This window comes from Crocuta crocuta, unplaced genomic scaffold (assembly GCF_008692635.1).
Source record: "Crocuta crocuta isolate KB4526 unplaced genomic scaffold, BGI_CrCroc_1.0 scaffold271, whole genome shotgun sequence".
Lineage (NCBI taxonomy): Eukaryota > Metazoa > Chordata > Mammalia > Carnivora > Hyaenidae > Crocuta > Crocuta crocuta.
Window position 1 is genome coordinate 332186 of NW_027527824.1, and position 20521 is coordinate 352706.

A 20521-nucleotide genomic window follows, 5' to 3' on the forward strand; every position below is an offset into this window, starting at 1 on the left:
TTAAAGTGCTGAAAGGAAGAAAAAAAACCTGTCAATCAAGAATTCAATATCCAGCAAAACCGTTCTTCAAAAATGAGGGAAAAATTGACATTCCCAGATAAACTAAAGCTCAGGGAGTTCATTACCACTAGATCTTCCCATACAGAAATACTAAAAGGAGTCCTTCAGACTGAAACAAAAGGCCACTCAACAGTAAGTTGAAGCCATATGAAAAAATACAGATCTCCAATAAAGTTATCTACATGGGAAAATATAAAAGCCAATATTATTGTATTTTTGGTTTGTAACTCCACTTTTTATTTCCTACATAACTGGAAAAGACTAATGCATAAAAATAACTATAAATCTGTTATAGGATGTAATTTTATAAAGATGTAATTGTGATGACAACAACATAAAGGGGGATGAAGCTATCTAGGGGCAAAGTTTTGTATGTTACTAAAGTTAATTGGTATCAATTCAAACTAAACTGCTATAAATTTAGGATGATAAATGTAATCCCCATGGTACCACAAATATCTAAATACAGTAAAACACTGGTTTGGGAACAAAATTGTTCCAGAAACTTGCTTGTAACCCAAAGCGCTTCACTTGTATATCAGAGCACATTTCAAGAACTGTTGTCTCAGTTGTGATCATGTGACATTCGGTGTCACATACTACTCATATTGCAAGACACCACTCGTTTATCAAGTTAAAATTTACTAGACATATTTGCTCATCGTGTGGCAAGTTAAAATTTACTAGAAATGTTTGCTCATCGTGTGGAACACTCTCAGACCAAGTTACTCACAATCCAAGGTTTTACTGTACCTAAAAAATGTACACAAAGGAAATGAGAAGCAAACATTTCAATAAAAAAATCAATTAAACCCAAAAGAAGGAAATGAGGAATTTTAAAAAGTATTAGACATGGAAAACAAATACCAAATGGCATAAATAAATCCTTCCCTATTACTAGTTACATTAAAAGTAAATGAACAAAACTCTCCAATCAAAAAGCAGAGACTACTGGGGAGCCTGGGTGGCTCAGTGGGTTAAGCATCCAACTTCAGCTCAGGTCACAATCTTGTTGTTTGTTAGTTCGAGCCCCACATTGGGCTCTGTGCTGACAGCTCAGAGCCTGGTACTTCGGATTCTCTGTCTCCCTCTCTCTGCTCATACCCTACTCATATTCTATCTCTCTCAAAAATAAATAAACATTAAAAAAATATTTTTAAGCAGAAACTGTCAGATTGGATTAAAAAATGATCCAATATGGTATCCATAAGAGCTCATTTCAGATCCAAAGTGTGTAGGTTAGAGGATGGAAAAATATATTTCATGCAAATGGTAACCAAAAGAGAGCTGAGGTGACTGTACTAATATCAGACAAAATAGAATTTAAGTAAAAAAACTTTTAGAAGACACAAAGGACTACATACTGATAAATGGATTGATTCATCAAGAAATAACAATTATAGATATACATATGCCAAAGCCAATATTTGGCTCCAAAATATATGAGCCAAATATTAATAGAATTGAAGGGAGAAATAGCTCACAATAATAGAGACTTTTGGAGACTTCAGCACACCACTTGCAATCATAATCATAGATAGACCATTCACAGTGGAATAAAGATAGAAATCAGTAAAAGAAGGAAAACTGGACATCTCACAAATATGTGGAAATTAAACAACAAATTCTTAAACAACCAGTAATTAAAGAATCAATCCTAAGAGGAAATAGAAAATACTGAGAGATGAGTCAAAAAGAACACAGCATACCAAAACTAATGGAATGCAGCAAAAGCAGTGCTCAGAGGGAAATTTATAGCTGTAAATGCCTACTTTTTTTTAAAAAAGGAAAAAGATCTCAAATCAGTAACCTAACTTTACACCTTGAGGAACTAAAAAAAGGAAAACCACAAAAAAAACAAAAACTCAAACCCCAGAGCTAGTAAAAGGAAGAAAATAATAAAGAATAGAATGGACATAAATGAAATAGAGAATAGAAAAACAAGAGAATCAATGAAGCCAAAAGTCAGTTCTTGGAATAGATCATCGAATAGATAGCCCATTAGGTACTGACAACAGAAAAGGAAAGACACAAATAACTAAACTTAGAAATGAAAAGGGGGACATTACTGCTGTCCTGGCAGAAATAAAAGGATTATAAGAATATTATGAACAACTGTAGACCAACAAATAAGATTACCTAAATGAAATGGACAAGTTCCTAGAAATACAAAAATTACCTAAACTGACCTAAGAAGAAATAGAAAATATCAACAGATCTATAACAAGAAAAGAGACTGAATCAATAATCAAAAACTTGTCAACAAAAAGGATCAAGGACTAAACAGCTTCACTGGCGAATCCTACAACATTTAAAGAATTGACATCGGGGCGCCCGGATGGCTTAGTCGGTTGAGCGTCCGACTTTCGCTTAAGTCATGATCTCGCGGTTCGTGGGTTCGAGCCCCACGTCGGGCTCTGTGCTGACTGCCAGCTCAGAGCCTGGAGCCTATTTCGGAGTCTGTGTCTCCCTCTCTCTCTGACCCTCCCCTGCTCACGCTGTCTCTCTCTCTCTCTCTCTCTCCTAGAAATAAATAAAATTAAATTAAAAAAAAAAAGAATTGACATCAATCCTTCTCAAACTCTTCCAAAAAATAAGAGGGAACACTTTTTAACTCATTTTGCAAGGCATTACCCTAATGCCAAAGCCAGCTAAAGACATCATAAGAAAATTACAGACCAGTATCCTTCATGAATATATAGGTAGAAGAATCCTTAACAAAATACTAGCGAATTGAATCCAATTGCACATTAAAAGGATTATATACCATAACCAAGTGGGACTTATAACAGGAAATTAAGAGTGGTCCAACATAAGAAAGTCAAACAGTTTACACATTTATAGGACAAAGAGGGAAAACCTACACAATCATCTCAGTTGGTGTATAAAAAGCATTTCACAAAATCCAACACTCTTTCATAATAAAAGCACTCAGAAAAGTAGGAATAGCTTCCAGTTCTCTATCTGACCTTATATCCTACTACACCGCACCCTCCTCCCCTTCAGTGTGACCCCATCTAACTATTCTCCGTACTGTTCTTTGAATATGGCAGGCACAGATCTCAGGGCCTTTTACTTGTCATCCCTTCTACTTCGAGCACTCTTTCTGTAGACATCAGCCTGGCCGACCTCCTCACTTCCTGCAGTTTTTTCCCCCAATTCACTTTCTCGGTGAGAAGTAGATTTCATATTCTCCTTCCCCAGTTTTTTAAATCTTAATTATCACTAAGATGCCGTTTATTTTTAATCTGTATTTACTGCCCATTTGCAATGTAAGCTTCATAGCACAGGCTGTTTTATTTTTCCACTATTTTGTTCACTGCTATATCCCTTGTAGCTAGAACAGTGCCTGGGTCATAACAGCTCCTTAATATTTAGTCAATGATTTAATTAATTAATCCGTATATAGTGGAGGTCAAAGCAACAGCATAAATTATAGACTCTGGTGAACTCTACCATACAAGGAAATAGGAGTTGATTCTGTGGAGAACCGAGTAGGATGCTACTGACTTGAGTATGAGAGTAAATCTTATCAAGATTATCAACGATCTGACTAAATTCTAGCAAATTTGAATACTAAGCCTTGATGTTCAAGGGCATAAGAGAAAAAACAGAGCTCAGCGCCTCTTACTTTAGGTTGAAAGAATTTAGAAGGACTCCTTAGAATACTGCATTTCAAGGACTCTCTTGAGAGGCACATTGTAAGAAACTGCAAATCATTCACAGTAGATAACTAATGCTAAGTAAACATGTGTTTCTCCCCAAATGTTAGATAGAGGAATGCAGCAGTGAGGTGGGACGAGTTTCTCTTGAACAGATCTGGGCAGTCCTGAGGAAGGAGGTGGTTTTCAAACTGGGCTTTGAGGAATGAGTGAGCCTCTTAAATGCAGGTGGGGGAGACAGGCAGTAGTTCAGGGCAGTGAAATGGGTTATAAATCTAGAAATGAAGGTTGAAGCTTTGGCTGAGACCCTCGAATGCGATTCATACTACAGTATTAGGAAACCAGTGAAGATGTTTGAGAAAAGGACATAAGGAGAGGAGACTGGCAACAAAAAAAAATGTTAAATACATTTTTCTGTTCTAATGGACCAACATACCTCCAATATTTTGGAAATGTATTAATTCATGTACATTCAGATCCAATGGCTTAAAACTTTTCAATGACTTCTCATTGTTCTAAGAATAAAACCTTAGGGGTACCTGGGTGGGTCAGTCGGTTGAGCATCTGACTTCGGCTCAGGTCATGATCTCACAGTTCCTGGCTTTGAGCCCCGCGTCGGGCTCTGTGCTGACAGCTAGCTCAGAGCCTGGAGCCTGCTTCAGATTCTGTGTCTCCCTCTCTCTCTGCCCCTCCCCTGCTCGTGCTCTGTCTCTCAAAAATAAATTAAAATGTTCGAAAAAAATGTATTTAAGAATCAAACCTCAACATTGATCACAGCGTGGAAGATCCACATATAGTTTGGTCTCTCCTTTCTGCTCCCACCATGCTTGCTGCCTTCTCTGGCTGTGTTGCTGCCACACTGGCCTACTCAAAGTTCCTCTTACCAAGCACTTCCCTACCACAGGGCTTTCATACCTGCTGTCCTTCTGCCTGGGCAGCTGTCCCCCTTCCTTTTTGCCTAGTTACATACTCTTCCTTCAGATCACTTTAAGAATTCCTCTCTGAGCACAACTCCCCAGCCTCCCTGTGTCTACTATCAAGGCACTACTTATTTCTCCATCACAGCACGTAGCAATGAATATACTTAGTTGTAATCTTTGATTAACGAATCTCTCTTACTAGGCTGAAGCTCCATGAGTATAGAGGCTATTTTCCCTGGCCGACAGTTATATCTCAAGTGTTTGCACTTGTAAAGTACTCCGTAACTATTTGTTGGAAGAAAAACAAAACAAAACAAACCCAAGGTAGTGGGAGAGGAGGGGAGTTTACTTATCTATTAGTCTTTCCTAAAGTGGGAATTAGATAAGGGCACCTGGATGGTTCAGTTGGTTAAGCACTGGACTCTTGGTTTCAACTCAGGACACGATCTCACGGTTCGTGAGTTCAAGCCCCACACTGGGCTCTGTGCTGACAACATGGAGCCTGCCTGGGATTCTCTCTCTGCCCCTCACCTGCTCACCCTCATTCTCTCTCAAAATAAACTTAAAAAAAAAATTTTTTTTTAAATGGGAATTAGATGACATAGCATTCATTATAAATCATCTGTCTTGTACTATCCTAAAGCCTCTTAGAGCTTGCCCAATTCACATGGCTTGTCAGGATTCAAACCTAGGCTTTTTTTTTTTTTTTTTTTAAAGTAAGCACCATGTCTTGTTACAATGTGTACATGTGAGCAAGGAAGAGGGAAGAAAGCAGAACAAGACTTCACAGAAGTACAAATCTGATCCTATGGTATTTCAATCCTTTTTTCAATATATAGGTAGGTCGTCAAGCATCACTTGAAGACTTATAAACCTGTAAGCAGAGTCAGCAGACTGTTTTCTCACTCTTTTCCTGGAAAGGCCTTGCTTATATGGTGCTTTGTCACTCTACTTCCTCTTATCTGGGATTTGTGACACGTAATTAAATTCAAAAAACAAACCTGTGTGTGTGAGCACCTGTGTGAAGACACCTAAGACTGGCAAAGAGATCATGTTATAGGCCACGCTAAGCTCCCGCCTTTCCAAAGGCCAATCCTGTGTTTGGTGGCAAAAACATACTCCTTTATAGAAAGTAGCAACTGGAGGATCAGCATGATGTCTACTAGCATTTAATCTGTGAGTGTGGATACTTCATTTGTCTCTGAGCCCTCAGTTGTCCATGCATATACAGGGAATGGTAATAAATACTAGACTTAAAAAACAGAGCCCCTAAGTCCGTTCCTGGCATTTTTACATGCACTACTGCATTCAGTCTTCACAATGATCCCATGGGGGTCAGAAACGCTCCCTTTGTATCATGGGGACTGGTATCATGGGGAATGCTAAAGTTCATATGATTCATCAACAGAGAAGCCTGGGTCTCAAACCCAGACCACCTGGCCACTACTTCCTGTGTACTACATCTCCTATCCTAGCAATGTATTTAAAAGTGTTTTCAGTTATAAAGGTCTATGCAGTTTTAAGAGTTAAGCACTCTGTTGCATTAGAGAGGAAGAAGTAAAACCTGACTAAGATTTTAAAGGTGATGAATTGATTACCAGAGAACAGGTTACTTTTCTCTCAGGAGTGGCATTATTTCCTGTACTTGAAAAGTTCTCAATTTAAATAATAAAATAGAAAATAATTCCATTTAAAAATGAGCGAAAGACAGCTCTCCAAAGATCTGTGAATGGCCAATAAAGACATGAGAAGATTATCATTAGCCAACAGGGAAGTGTAAATCAGAACCACAAGGAGGTACCACTAGGTAGTCTATAATTAAACAAAACAAAAGACAAATAAGAGCAAGCGCTGGTGAGGACATAGAGAAACTAGGACTCTCCTATACTGCTGTAAAATGGCAATCACTGTAGAAAATAGTTTAGTAGTTTCTCAGATCATTAAACATAGTTACTGTATGCCCCAGCAATTAGACTCCTAGATACCTAACAAAGAGAACTGAAAACAGATGTAAAAACCGTACACAAATGTTCACAGTGGTATTATTTGTAATAGCCAAAAAGCAGAAACAACCCAAACGTCCACCAACTAATGAATGGATAAATAAAATGTAGCCTATCTGTGCAATGAAATACTACGGAGCCATAAAAAGGAATGAGGGACTGAAACATGCTACAACCTTGAAAATACTATGCTACATGAGAGAAGCCATGTAACAGAAGACCTCATATTATAGGATTCTATTTATATGAGATGTCCAGAATAGGTGAATCCATAAAGACAGAAAGTAATTCAGTGGTTGCCAAGGGCTAGGGTGGCAGGGTGGGTTTCAGGGGTAACAGCTAAGGGTGCAGGGTTTTTAGGGTTATGCAAATGTTCTAAAATTGGCTGTAGTGATGGCTGCCCAACTGTAACTGCAGTGAAAACCACTCAACTGTACACTTTAAATGGGTGAATTGTATGGTGTGTGAATTCCAATAAAGCGGGTTTTTAAGTTCACCATAAACCGCATGCGCAATATAAAGCATTTAGCCAATTTTGCTTTAAACCAAGTGGATTTTTCTTATCACCACCTGCAATAAATGTTATGATCCAAATAATTCTGTAGCATTTGCAGGATAATCTCTGAATATCTTTCACAAGGATCGACTTAAAATCACATTTAGTTTGTGGACTTAAACATAGGTAATACTAATAGGTTGAATGCTAAGACTTTCAGTAAAAGGATACCTGGAGATCCATATATGGCATCACCACCCATCCACTTAATCACGAAACCTGAGTCGCTCATGCTTCCTCCTGCCTTTGACCCTCGCATCCATTCCATTGGCAGGAAGCTGTTTGCAAACTCTGTAAGGGTAGGATTTTCTGCTTATTTACCATTAGATCCCTGGTGCTTAGAACAGTGCCTGACACATGGAAGATGCTTAATTAATATTTGCTGAATAAACAGAAGAACTCATGCTCTCCTTTAAACTAATCCCCTTTAAAGAAAAAAATGTTAAATCACTCACTTGATAATTTTTTTTAAACTATAGATTGTGGACGTTTCATCTGCCATTCCAGTTGCCGAAACCTATTAAGGCTAAATTCTCAAAGGGACACAGGTAGTCTACGCTGCCAGAATATGGAGAAGTAGAACGTAATAACTTTATTCAAGTTTGCTCCTGTTACCTGATCCATGAATATTTAAAAGATATTTTATTTTATAAAAACTTACATCTGTAAGCAATGGACTGACCATAACAGAGGGCTTATAATCTTGAGTACATGGATAGGCTTAGGGGCCCACGAACCCCTAAAACTGTATGCAAAATCTAACATATATTGGCATGTGTATCTTTTTGGTGAAAGTTCATAGTGTAACCAGATTTTCAAAGAAGCCTATGACTGGAGAGGTTAAAAAATTACTTAACTAGAAACAATCACAACGTCTTTTAAACATAAATTTGTACAATAAAATAAAATCCAACAGCTCCATCTATGGGTAAGTCATTATCGCTTAGGAGAAATGACAACTATCAGAGATCAGTGCATCGTATGAATGCTTGTGTTTAAATCTTCAGTGTCACTCTAGTGGGAATTTATTTACTACAGTATCACAGTTTTTTTTTCCTAGATATAGATGCAAAAATTAGGAGACTGTTGATGAATTCTACTTACAGTACTTCAGCACCAAAAAATTGGGCAGTTATGCTGATATATGTATGTACAGTTCAACATTTGTCAGTCTTAAAATGCTTATTTATAGTGAAATCTATATAAAACCGTTAAAAACTTCTCTATTTACATTTTTTTAAAAACAAAAAGAATCGCTTCCTTTGCCACAACTTGTCAAAACTGTTACCCTCCCCACCCTCTTACCCCTCGCTCTACTTGTGACAGACAGTGATCACAAGACCCAAACATATTGCTTAAACAAACTGTGTCCTAAAAAGGCAAAATGCTTAAAAACATTACATTTAGAACTGTAAATGAATTTTTATACATTTCAAAGGGGGTTAAACAAAACTATGTAAAAGTTATTTTCAAAGTCTCAGTCCAACATGAATGTGCAATTTCAATGTTAAGATAGCATCATATGAATAGTTTCTCCTGAACATAACTGAAGGAAAGTTTCCTCTGGGCCAGAAAATGTTTCTTTTCCTCTCCTTCACAATGAAACATTTTCTCCTAAGTTTTCTTAAAGGTGCGTGGGAGGGGTGGGAGGTGGAAAGGGCAGGCAATCCTGGTTTACAGGAAATTTGTCACAAAGAATATGGCCTGCTTTGAAATGTTTACATTTAAATAAATAGAAGGCAAGTGTGCTGCCTAGAGCACAAAGGAACAACAACACAATAAATTAGCATACAACTGGTGAGAATGTACAAGCCACCCAAAAAGCACTTTCCCACTGGTTAGGGATCTGATTTCCACCCTCTAAACAAGGATTCTTTAATGCCAGTATTTTTCTAGTTATTTTATAAACTATAAACTGAGCGAATGTAAAATATTAATCAATTCAGCACTTCCAGGGATTTGCAAAAACATACAATATTTTAAAAAAAACCTGTTCCTGACACACCGTTTCAAAATACAAACTATTCACATTCCTTTTCCGATGGTGTCTTGCTCAGTAGAAACCAGCTGAGGAACATTCACAGGAAAAGTCTCTTTCCACCGCACAACAAACTTTTCCATCAAATGTGGTCCAACAGAGAAATACCGTCCTACGTCACTGTAGATGTGCATCTTTCCATTTTTTTCCTTTCTTTTCTCTTCTTTTTAAAAGTACATTTCCCTGTGAGTTTTATGTTGTGTTAAAACGCTGCTCCTGCAGCAGTTCTTGTTGAAACACTGCTATTTTGGGGTCCATAGCCTCAGCATGGGCAAAGTGCTCTCTTCGGACATCAAAAATCAAGGGCTTCCCTGGACACTTGGTAACCAAGTCGGTTTTAAAGTGCACTCCTGTGTCCAAAACACTTAGGATCGTTCAGCAGAACTCTGAGAGGGGCTGGGCTCGGTTCCATCTTCTGTGCTACTGTCTATGTCTTGCTCCATTGCCGTCTCATCGTCATCCAACTGCTGGCTAGTGAAGTTGTTGAGCTCAAGAAGCCCGCTGGGCTCTACGACCACGTTGGAACTAGAGTGACAAGGAATGGCATACTGGGGAATGGCCTGGAAAAGAAGACACAGGAGAGAGATGGTAAGAAAAAGAACCAGAAGGATGTCCCCCACAACACAGGAAGGAAAAAAAGGAAACTGACATTTACTGGACAACTACTACCTGTCAGGCACTGTGCTGGGTGCTTTCACATATAATATTCTACTAACTCCCTACAAGAACACTATAAGGAAAATAGTGTTCCCATTTTACAAATGAGGAAACCAAGAGGGTAAGTAACTTAACTGAGGTCACACAGTTGGTCAAAGTTAAACTGCCAGGATTCAAATCCAAGTTTTGTACAATTTAAAGTGATCTTTCCATTTCTTGATGGTGCTACTTCTAGTAAAAGAGGCTGAAGTCTGTGCCTGATTCAAGAGACAGACTTTAAAGGACATTTTCACTCGACCATTAAGCAAATTTTAAATGTAAGTGTAGTCAGATTTCACTCATTATTATCTGCAAGATGAATAATTAATTTGCTGACACCACAAAATATTTTAAACCCTTCGGTAACCCTCTGGTAGTTCAAAAGGGAAGTTATTTATCTGGGTCACATAGTAACACTTTCTTGAAAATGAGAGAGGACAATACTGTCTTTTAAACAATAAAAATACCAGTAGACAAACACATATTATGGCCATTATTGCTTTATTAGGTTCTTCTTTCTCAATTTTATCACCTTTTTAAAAGGTCTATCCATTCACATCATACTCCTGCTTAAAGTTCTACAATTGTTTCCTGTCATACTTGCTATATAATATATCAAACTTCTTATCATGGCTCCAGGCTTACGCCAAACTCACTTGCACCGTGGGCCTTCCCACTAGTTCTTCCCCTCTTTCTGGAATACTTCTCTTCCAAATCTCTCCATGGCTGGCTCCACCTTGTCAGCTGCATCTTAACTCAAATGCTTAGACTAAAAGGCTTTGAGAAGCCCTCCTTCTATGACCGTGCAACCGGATCAGTGGGTAAGCCCCACCCTACCTCTATCACATTCTATTACTTTTTCTTCACTGCATTTACCATATCTGTTCATTTTCCTTCTCGCTCTTAGAATGTAAGCTCCATGAGAATATGTATCAGGGCAGATATCTTGACTATCTTTTCACACTGCTAGATGCCCAGAGCTCTGAACAGGGCTTATCATGCATTAGATGCTCAATAAACATTGCCAAATGAATAAACCTATCTTTAACATTAAAAGTCCCAGAGCAAAATTGAATATCATTACTTTAAAAATATACTTGACTAAAACAATCTTCTTTTGCAGGGAGATGAAAATTTAATTTTAACATTACCAAGAAAATATTGCAAGATGCCAAGGCACTGAATCTAGGATAGTGGAGGTTTTTTGTTATTTGTTTTCCCTCACTCTGTCCCATATAGCTGATCCTTGTGTACAAGTCCCAAGGAGGGAAACCTGAATTTTAGTTTAGCTTTGGTTCAGACTTGCTGTGGACCTCTGAAAAAGTCACTTCACCTCACTGAGTTTTAGTTTAACCTCGTGTAAAATAGAGAAGATACCGTCTAAAGATCCTCAAGGTCCTAAAATTTTAATTCCCCATATTCAGACTCCTTCAGAGTAGAAGATACATTCATCTTATCTACTCCTCTGGTCTCTGCACCTAGCACAGTGCCTAGAACACAGAGATTAAATAATACATGTGGTATGAATGAATGAATGAACAAATGAATGAGATATAGATTATATGTCTACAAAGAACAATGCTTTTCATTCAAAGCACTTATTATTAAACATGTTGAATTTTTATAAAACATTTTTCAAGGAATCAAAGCACTTTTGCAGACTTCTTTCATTCATCCCTGTACTATTTTACCGAATCAGTAAAATCAATACTTTAGATCAAAGCTAAGTATAATTAGTAAGATATGAAAATATTCTAACAATATATTAATGACGATTATAGTAACAGGAGCTCTCTTTATTGAGTATATCAGACACTTAACTAGCTGCATTAAATACATTTTCCCACTTGATCCTCAAAACAACCCTGTTGTTTTCATAGGTAATGAAATTGAGATACAGAGGTTAACTCCAAACCACAATGCTGGTAAGGGGGAGTATAGGTGAGATTCAAATCCAGGTATTTTTGACTCAAAAAGCTTGGTTGTTAACCACTATACTACTGTCCTTCTCTCTGACATAGCTACCTAGCACATGTATATGCTAAAAGTTAGCTGGCGTATTCTGTAGACAGCCTACTCATTAGGTATCATCCTTGATACGTGAAGCAAAGTATATTATCAGCCCTGTTCATAAAGTGCAGAAAATCATTTCCAAATAAGCTATCCCAAAGAATTTCCAATTTAGTGAGTATTCCAATTTAAACTCTCAGCAGCCACAGTAAATTTTAGTAGAAATAGTAATAGCTACCATGTACTGGGCAATCACTGAGAGCCAGGTACTGTGCTAGGCGCTTCAGCTCACTTTTGTGTACTCCTTCCATCAGTCATGTAAAACAGGCATTCCTTATTCCCGTTTCACTGATGAGGAAACTAAGGCACAGCGAGGGTAAGCAGCCCTGCCCAAAGTCACACAGTGAGGGGCAAAGTTAGGAACTCACTCCTTTTCCACCATACTCTAACCTCTTCAGGGGAAAAATCCCAGCAAATCCTTTATCAAGAATTCCTTAAGTCATGCCTGGGTGGCTCAGCTGGTGAAGTGTCCGACTCTTGATTTCAGCCCAGGTCATGATCTCATGGTTCCTAAGACGCAGCCCCAATCAGGCTCTATGCTGACAGCAGAGCCCCTCAAAATAAATAAATAAACTTAAAAAAACCAATTACTTAATTCATGAACAACTATTTTTACAGGGAGGCACAAATCATTTAATAATTCAACGGCCAGTTCCATCTGCCTTGAAGCATTTCCCCCATACATTTATATCATATTTGGATGAATATTGGTCAATCTGCATTCTCTCATAGCCTGGCATCATGGAAAAGAGAAAGTTTGCCACAGAAACTTCCAAGTCACGCAACCGTGAATTTATAGTAAATCCTAGATTATCTCCATTTCCATAAATCCAAATTCTCCATTAACTAAAATGTGCTGTTCTGATACCTTCTAAGACATCTGTCAGCTTAGGCCCCAAAATGGCAAACGTCAAGAAAACAGCCTGATAACCTAACAAAGAGAAAAGGAAGTAAAACACAACTTGAAGGGCTGGTCTGGACTCAATAATTCTTTAGTCTTGATCTATTATGCATAATGACAGATGGGTTTTAGAATGAAGTGAATGTGAGGCATAGGGAGATCTACTGTCCATGAATAATTCATTACATTCACTAGCCTATACTTACCAAGGCAGGACAGTAACCATAACAAGATTTTTCAATAACAATGATTGAAATAAAAAGCAAAGCTTTATGGTCAATCCCAACTTAAATATAAAATTAAAGCATACAGAGACATTTTCTTACAACATGTTTCTCCAGACACTGCAGTTAATTAAAGTCTGATTGTCTTGGAAACCCTAAATTTGAATCAAGATAAAGAATTGTTCTTCAAAGAAGAGGGTCCCTGAAATTAACTCGAAATAACACACAATCCAGTTATATCCCAAGAGGTTTTGAGGAAAGACTAGGGAGCCCAAAGTGTGACCCCATCAAGTTGCTGATTTTCTGGGTTTACTTACTGAGTTAACACTGGCAAGTATGTCTAGAACCTATAAACCAAGCTGACATATGGGCTTAGGGCTCTTGAGTGCCTCTAAGGTGTGCCGTGATAACATCCACCAATTTCCTAGGATTCTCTTCCAGAAAATATACATTTGTATATTTGTAATAGGTATTAAACCAAATTTGTCATATGCCATCTCAAAATTAATCGCTTTGTCTTTCGCCATCTTGGCTTGACTCTTCCCAAGCATTCCCAAGCATGCCAAACCCACAGCCCCCAAGACGCCCAATATTTCTCATGTTCCTTCCATTCTTACCTGGATGATAATTTCTGCTGGGCTCTCTTCAGCTTTCTTTTGGCCTACATTCTGAATACGCATGAACTGGCCTGTTGGAGGCACTCCTGGTGCATCGATTTTCCTTGTCGTTAAGGGAGGGCCAACAGCAGATGGACTTGAACAGGACTCTCTACATTTCTGTTGCTGGGGAGTGGAATTCGCCATCCCTGCCACCACCACGTGGGTGGAGGGTAATGATCCTGCTTCACCAGTGAGCATACTAGTGGCAAGAGCCTTCTTTGGGGGATCCACTACCATATGCTCTACATTTGTATCAATCTGAGCTTCCATCAAAGACATTTTCAAAATGTCTGACACAGCTGTCTTCTCAGAGGCCTGAATGGGAGATATGCTTGTAACTGGTGATGTCAACTTAGGCACAGAACTGCCACCAGTTATCTTTGTAACTGTGGGAGGCTGGCGCCCCTCAAAAGTTATCTTTGTAACAGAGGATCCTTGGGTTATAATTGGCTGCTCCACCTGAAAACAAATTGGGGTTGTGTGTGTTACAGCTACATCTCTTTGAGAAAACCTATCAAACACCCCAGATAATATGGCAAAAGAAACATTCGTGTGGTATACTAGGGGGACATTTTGAAGCATGGTGTTTTAATACAAGGGCTGGATGGGAAAGTATCTGGTTATTTCTAAGAAACCTAGGGAAGGAGAAGGGGTTGAAAGAACCTCTGTCTAGCCAGCCAAGGTACATATCATAAAGGAAAAAGTAGTCACAGCAGCCTTGTTTTCCTTTGGGATTCATATCCCTGTACAGTATACCTTCAACCCGTTCTCAAATCATTTATATCATCTTCAGCTTTTAAAAATAAAAAACAGGCTTTTCAATTTTTTGCTTCAAAATACATCTATACAAATATATTCTCTATATATGTATTTATAATATACACACACATATATACATTACTCCAAAGCCACTAGTTTTCCCTAATTTTTCTTTTGAATATCCAGATAATTCCTCTGCAATCTAGAAGATAAATTTATTAATTAGATAGTGATGATGTAAACTACAAAGGAAGATGTTCAATGTAGCTCCTTAAAAGACTATGTAGTTTACTTAGCATTACTGCCACAGATAAAATAGTTACATGCATGGGAAAAAAAATTTGTACCTAAAAAAATACAAATAATTTAGGGATCTCGCTTCAATGCACTGCTGATCAATGCTGAAGTGATTTCAAATGAAGTTCTGAGCGCTATGCTTTTTTTTTCCTTTCCTATGTTAATGCGTGCATTTCTTCCCTAATATGTCAACTTTCTGATGGAGTAAAGTAATACCAGCATAAATGAGGCTTTTGAGTTTCCTCTTGCCAGGAGAAAGCACTGCTAATCACGATACTGTCGTGATGTTCTCATTTTTTCCGTCAACAGAGAAGCTTAACTTTGCATGCTACCAATATTCCGTTACCTGGCTTGCCGGCTGTTTCTCTGATGAGGCTGGGAGCGGCATTTGGCTCTGGGGGGTTTGGGGTTGCACGTAGATTTTTGGTTGGTTCGGAGCCTGCTGCAGTTTAGGGAGCTGCTGCGTGGTTTTCACTGCAAGCACCTGCACTACAGTTTGCGGGGGCTGTGCCATTAAGGTAGGAAGCTGCCTGTCTTTGGCCACCATGGGATGCTGTGTGTGCTGTACATCTGGCTTGGGCTGTGCTTGTTCTTGCTGGAGAGGGGTGAGTTTCTGGTGCCTGATGGAAAGCTGGGGCATTTGCGGGAGTTTGTGCTGGAGCTGGTCTGCCTGCAGGTGGATGGTCTGCTTCTGTTTAGTCTGGAAGCACTGCAGAGTTTTCACTTGCAGCTGAGTCTGTTCCAGCTGGGGCTGGCTAAGTTTCTGCTGCTTAGCTGACTGTGACTGAGTCAGGGCAGATCGGTAAAACAGACCTGTCTGAGGGTCTAAAGTGTCCATCTCTTCAACCTCGCCCTCCTCAGTTCCAAGTTCCTCGCTGTGTTTGGTAAAAGCAGTGTGACTGCTTAATGCCTAAGTAAAAAAGGCACAAGGTAAGAATGGAATAAGAAAAACACCTACATTGCTATATTTTCCTCAAACTGGAAAAGACTTGGTTATGAAATTTGTTCAAAAACCTTCAGAAGAAAGAGCCCAAAAAGACCAAGAAACCTCAAGTTTTCTAAATCTAAAGGGGGCTTTACATTGAGACTCTTCTAATTTCAACTCTTAGACATTAAGTATTGCAAAAACTGGTGTACTCTTTTCTATAAGAAAAGCGGACCCAGAATTTATAGGTAGGAGGAGTAAGGTTACCCTGCAAGCACAGCCCAACATAGAAAAAGAAGGGGCTCCGACTCAGGACACAGCTCTTTTGCCTGCTCATCAGAGATACTGACCCACCCAAAGAAAGAACGCAGCCACCCAGAAATGAAGTGTCCAGAGAAAAGTCAAAGTTCAGAGAAGCCCACTTTGGCCGTGCTTTCCAGAAAGTCAGGGCCGCTGTCTGAGTGATATGCCCATCTGGGTCTCCACCGAGGGCCTCTCTGGTCAGAGTGGAAACGGTTCATCAGGCTTCACCAAGGCCCGTGTGAACCACCCTCTGTACGAGTCCTCCTCACCCTTTTGGCCATATTCCGGGCCCAGCAGGCAACAGGGCCCAGGGGCAAGAGCCCTCCTGTCAGGAAAGGGAGACTCTCCCTGTCAGTTATAATAACAGTGAGAGGAGGAGGCATTGATCTTGAGTGACATGGTGAGGGCCAGTCTGTTTGACCTCTTTGGGTGCCTTAAAAAAGGTCAACGTCAGGACTGGCCAGGTGAGGGCCAGACTCCAGGCTGAAATCTGGTACCCAGCTAAACCTCTGGCCACCTGGCTTCCCTCAGTGACACAAAATCAACCCTAAGCTCATCCTTCCCATTTCCTTGTTACGTTATTCCTTCGTTCTAACTTTAAAACTTTTTGAGATTCAACTGAAACCTTCCCTATCTCATAATGACCTTGCACATACAGATTTTTAATTCAACAATTTCTTTATTGTCCCTCAGGTTAATTTGCTGACAATTAGGATCAACTGCTACCAGTCAAATTGATAGAGATTTATGTGACCACTAAAGATAAGTCGCGCTTAAATCTGGGGTCTATGATAATCACTTTGTATAGAGGCAGGATGCTTTGGATTTAAATCCTAGCTCTGCCACCCAGAATAAGTTACTTATTTTTACTTAACTTCTGTGAACATGAGTTTCCTCATTTGTAAGAGGGAAAATATACCAACCTTACAGGATCATAGTGAGACTTAAAGAAATTAATGTATTTAAAGCTCAAAGCACAGTATCTGACTTAAAATTAGCTTATCCCCATTACCCTTGGTACCAGATTTTCTGTTTTATATTAACTCATTCTCCTTCCCATTGAGTCTCTTCCTCCGTAACTGGTCACATATAATAAAAGTCAGATATTTAAACCTACTTATTCATAATGTTTCCCGTGAGAATTCATCATAAAAGCAAAAAAACCAAGCAACAGCTAAACAAGCCAATTTCTATTTCATTTAAAAATCTCACCTCTGTGATAAATTCTTCCGTAACAACAAATATACAAAACAGTGGCCAATCCTGAAGTCACAGATTCATCTAGAAAGCCCCAGCCTTTTGAAACGTTCTGAGTTTACAGGAGGTCCAAGAATACTATCTCATAATTACTTTCCAGTGTGGAGACTCTCCGTTCACTTCCTCTACTCAGTCCTCATAGAGGAAAGAATGACACAAATACTCTTCAACTCAGTTATTTCCTTTCTTACAATAGATGAAACAAAACCTTATTTCAGGGAGGAGGCAGTTACAGAAGGCAGGGCGAGAAAGAAGAGATACAACCTGCTGCATAATGTGGGTGATTGCTCCGGGGGAAGATGCCGGGATGGACTTCACGACCACCGAAGTCTGTGTTGCGGTCTGTGACTGAGCCACATGCTGGAGCAGGGTCCGCTGGGGCTGGGAAGGCTGTTGGGGCTGGGAGCGATGGCTGACTGAAAATAGAGGAGGTGATGATATTTCTCCAGAAATCACCACAGCATCTGTAACCAGTAGTCATTTTAAACAAATGTCTGTGAGATTGCATCACAGAGGGAAAGTGTGGTACTGTGAACTAGGAGGCAGAAGACCAGAGTCTGCCCACCTATGAGTTGTGTGACTCTGAGAAAGTCACTTATCTTCTCTGAGACTCTGTGTTCTCATCTGTAAAATGGGAATAACAGAGCTATTATGAGGATGAGATGAGAAATGTGGAAGCAGTTTGAAAACTAGTATCACAAAGGAGGAACAAATCCCTTAAAGTTACATCCTCCTGTGAGCCATACTTACTTTCTCCAAGAACCTTCACCCCATTAAGACAGCAAAAAAACAATATGAATTTCTGTAACCAAATCCCAGACTAGTATCTTTAAGGAAACTAATAACTTAATTTACTAAGATAATATTTTAATTTCTTGGTCTCAGTTCCAAATGCAATATAAAACCCGGAAGCACTCATTCTTTTACATGAAGTAGACACTGTCTTGCAGCCTTACAGTCCCTAAAGATATGAGAGGTCAAATGATACTGCAGAAAGAACTGGACCAAGAGTCACACCTGGATTCTGTCCCACTCTGCCACCAACCAGCTATGCGAACTTGAAGAGGTCACTCAAATTCTATGAACCTCTAAAAAAACAAAACAGTTCCATTAACCTCTAAAACTTAAGAGGTTTTATTTTTTTTACCTTTTTAATGAGATACTAAAAAAAATTTTCTATCTAGAAGAGGATCAAATGAAGTAACAAACTGAAAATGTTCAATATTAAAATATAAATTTACTTAAGTATTAAATTGTTAACTATTACAATATAAAGTTAATCAAAGAACAGAAAAAAATCTCTGTTCTTTCATCTTCTCAAATTTACCTCATCTGACACAAATGGGTGAGAACTCAGTATCGGAAAACACCCATTTCTTATTCTCTTGGTACAAAGGTCCAGTGGAGTAAACTATACGTTTATATTTATATTGATATATAAGATGTAAAATGATCCATCTACACTGGTGCCGACCGATCATCTTTTTACCAGGCTCACCTGCAACTTTTTAAACAGTAGAACATTCACCACTTCTTATTCTACAGAGCTTGAAAAAAGCTTGTGGTTACCGGGAAACAAACTTTTTGAAACGGGAACAGAATCAAATAAATCTGTAAAATTAGCTAAGGCTATTGAGAATATCAAAACTCTCTCAATAACCCATGATTCCAGGGCTCATATATCTTGATCTGCAGTTTCAAGTAGTTCCATATTCAAGTGGTTCCATGTTTAGAAAACTCATAGTGGAATGTCAAAGAGTAAGATGATCACTACAGAAATCAATGTCAAAGTACCACTCAGGTATTATGAGTACAGAACTAAAACTACCCAGTGAAATACAAACAAGCTTAACTTATTTTTATAACTCATTCTATCTATATTCTCAAACCCAGTTTTTCTACTGTTGCTTACACATATGCCTACATGTGATGTAAGAGATTATAGGCAGCATCACTGGTAAAAATGTACCGCAGTATCTTACTGTGTTTCACAGCGTGCTTTAGATGTACATTTTAAATTATATGACTTAATCAAATCTTCCATATGTGCTTAACCAAACTGAAAACAAGGGCATCAGTGTTGACATTAAAACAACTACTACTAAAATCATTTATAATGTGACTGAGTAGGAGAAAAACAAATCATACTAATATTAAAATTGAACAAGCAAATTAATAAAGGTTTTTACTGATGGACGCATCATCAGAAATGAATGACATTTGAAAAGTAAACAATAAATAAAGATAATTTCTCATGAAATTATCAGATTATATGGAACATTTCTGCCGCCCATGCTAATCTTCATAATTATGACATTAGGATTTTAATTAAGAAATGAAATGGGTTTCATAGAAGATCAACCAAAATCATTTAAAAATAATCCTCACTCAAGATTCTATAAGTCTCTTCATAGTAATTCCCCAGCATGGAGAAAAGGCAGAGAAGACTAATACCCACTGCCGGATAATACAAGAGGTCAGAGCTATGGAGCTGGGTCTGAAGTCAAAGAAAATGCTTAACGTGGCTGAGGATACGATAGGAAGATCATGGAATGAACATTCAGAAAACAGCTGAATTGACCTTTAACTGGGCCATATATAAACAGCATAAAACAGTCACTTATTTCTTTAAACAACTTTTATTTTTTCCAATGTCAAACTGCTCATTTCTGAGAAAGGATCCCACTATCCTGCAAAAGGAAAGTCTCCTTTTCACTGAGTGGAGCTTACCTTTCCTCTACCAGATCAGAGTAGAGCGCATCCATTTAAGTGGTTCCCCCCAAAACAGTAATATTTTACCTTCAGTTATACTACAAATGGATGCACACCACTTACCTAGAAGGGGAAAAGCAACCTCTGTCCCCTCATCAGTGCGTTCTGAAAAGGATAAGTAAGGGAAGAAATCATACGTCTTTTCTTCTATTTGCCATTTGATAATCAAGTCTATCCCCAGAGATTAATACTGATTTCCCCAACATACTGCCCTCTGCTTTATTTAGCTTTCTGCCAAATGTCTCTAAAGAAAGATGCTAAACAGCTTTCCATAGTCTTTAACTGGATTTTCCCTTTTGGCAATTTTAACCCATTAGTATTAAAACTATCTCCAAAAATGATACCAAAGAGTTCTTTTTCCGCTTTGGTATTTACATCCTCTAAATATCTGTAACTTTATGGTTCTCTTTTAATCACTG

At 38.5% G+C, this 20521-nt stretch overlaps 1 protein-coding gene across 8 annotated transcripts in view; it reads right to left on the minus strand.

The window, feature by feature from the left end:
- Window positions 1–7770: 7770 nt before the first annotated feature.
- The window catches only part of EMSY (EMSY transcriptional repressor, BRCA2 interacting), an 80363-nt gene continuing 67612 nt past the window's right edge, over window positions 7771–20521 (minus strand). For 4 of the 8 annotated variants that reach the window (XM_077776220.1, XM_077776237.1, XM_077776245.1 and 1 more), the window contains 5 exons: window positions 20166–20207; window positions 17595–17746; window positions 15192–15755; window positions 13748–14248; window positions 7771–9799 (listed from right to left, as the gene is read on the minus strand). In XM_077776220.1, coding sequence (XP_077632346.1) covers window positions 9605–9799; window positions 13748–14248; window positions 15192–15755; window positions 17595–17746; window positions 20166–20207 — 1454 coding nt within the window. In that variant the 3' untranslated portion in view covers window positions 7771–9604. The remainder of the gene's footprint in view (window positions 9800–13747; window positions 14249–15191; window positions 15756–17594; window positions 17747–20165; window positions 20208–20521) is intronic. The other 4 variants (XM_077776255.1, XM_077776262.1, XM_077776228.1 and 1 more) reach the window with 2 other exon arrangements.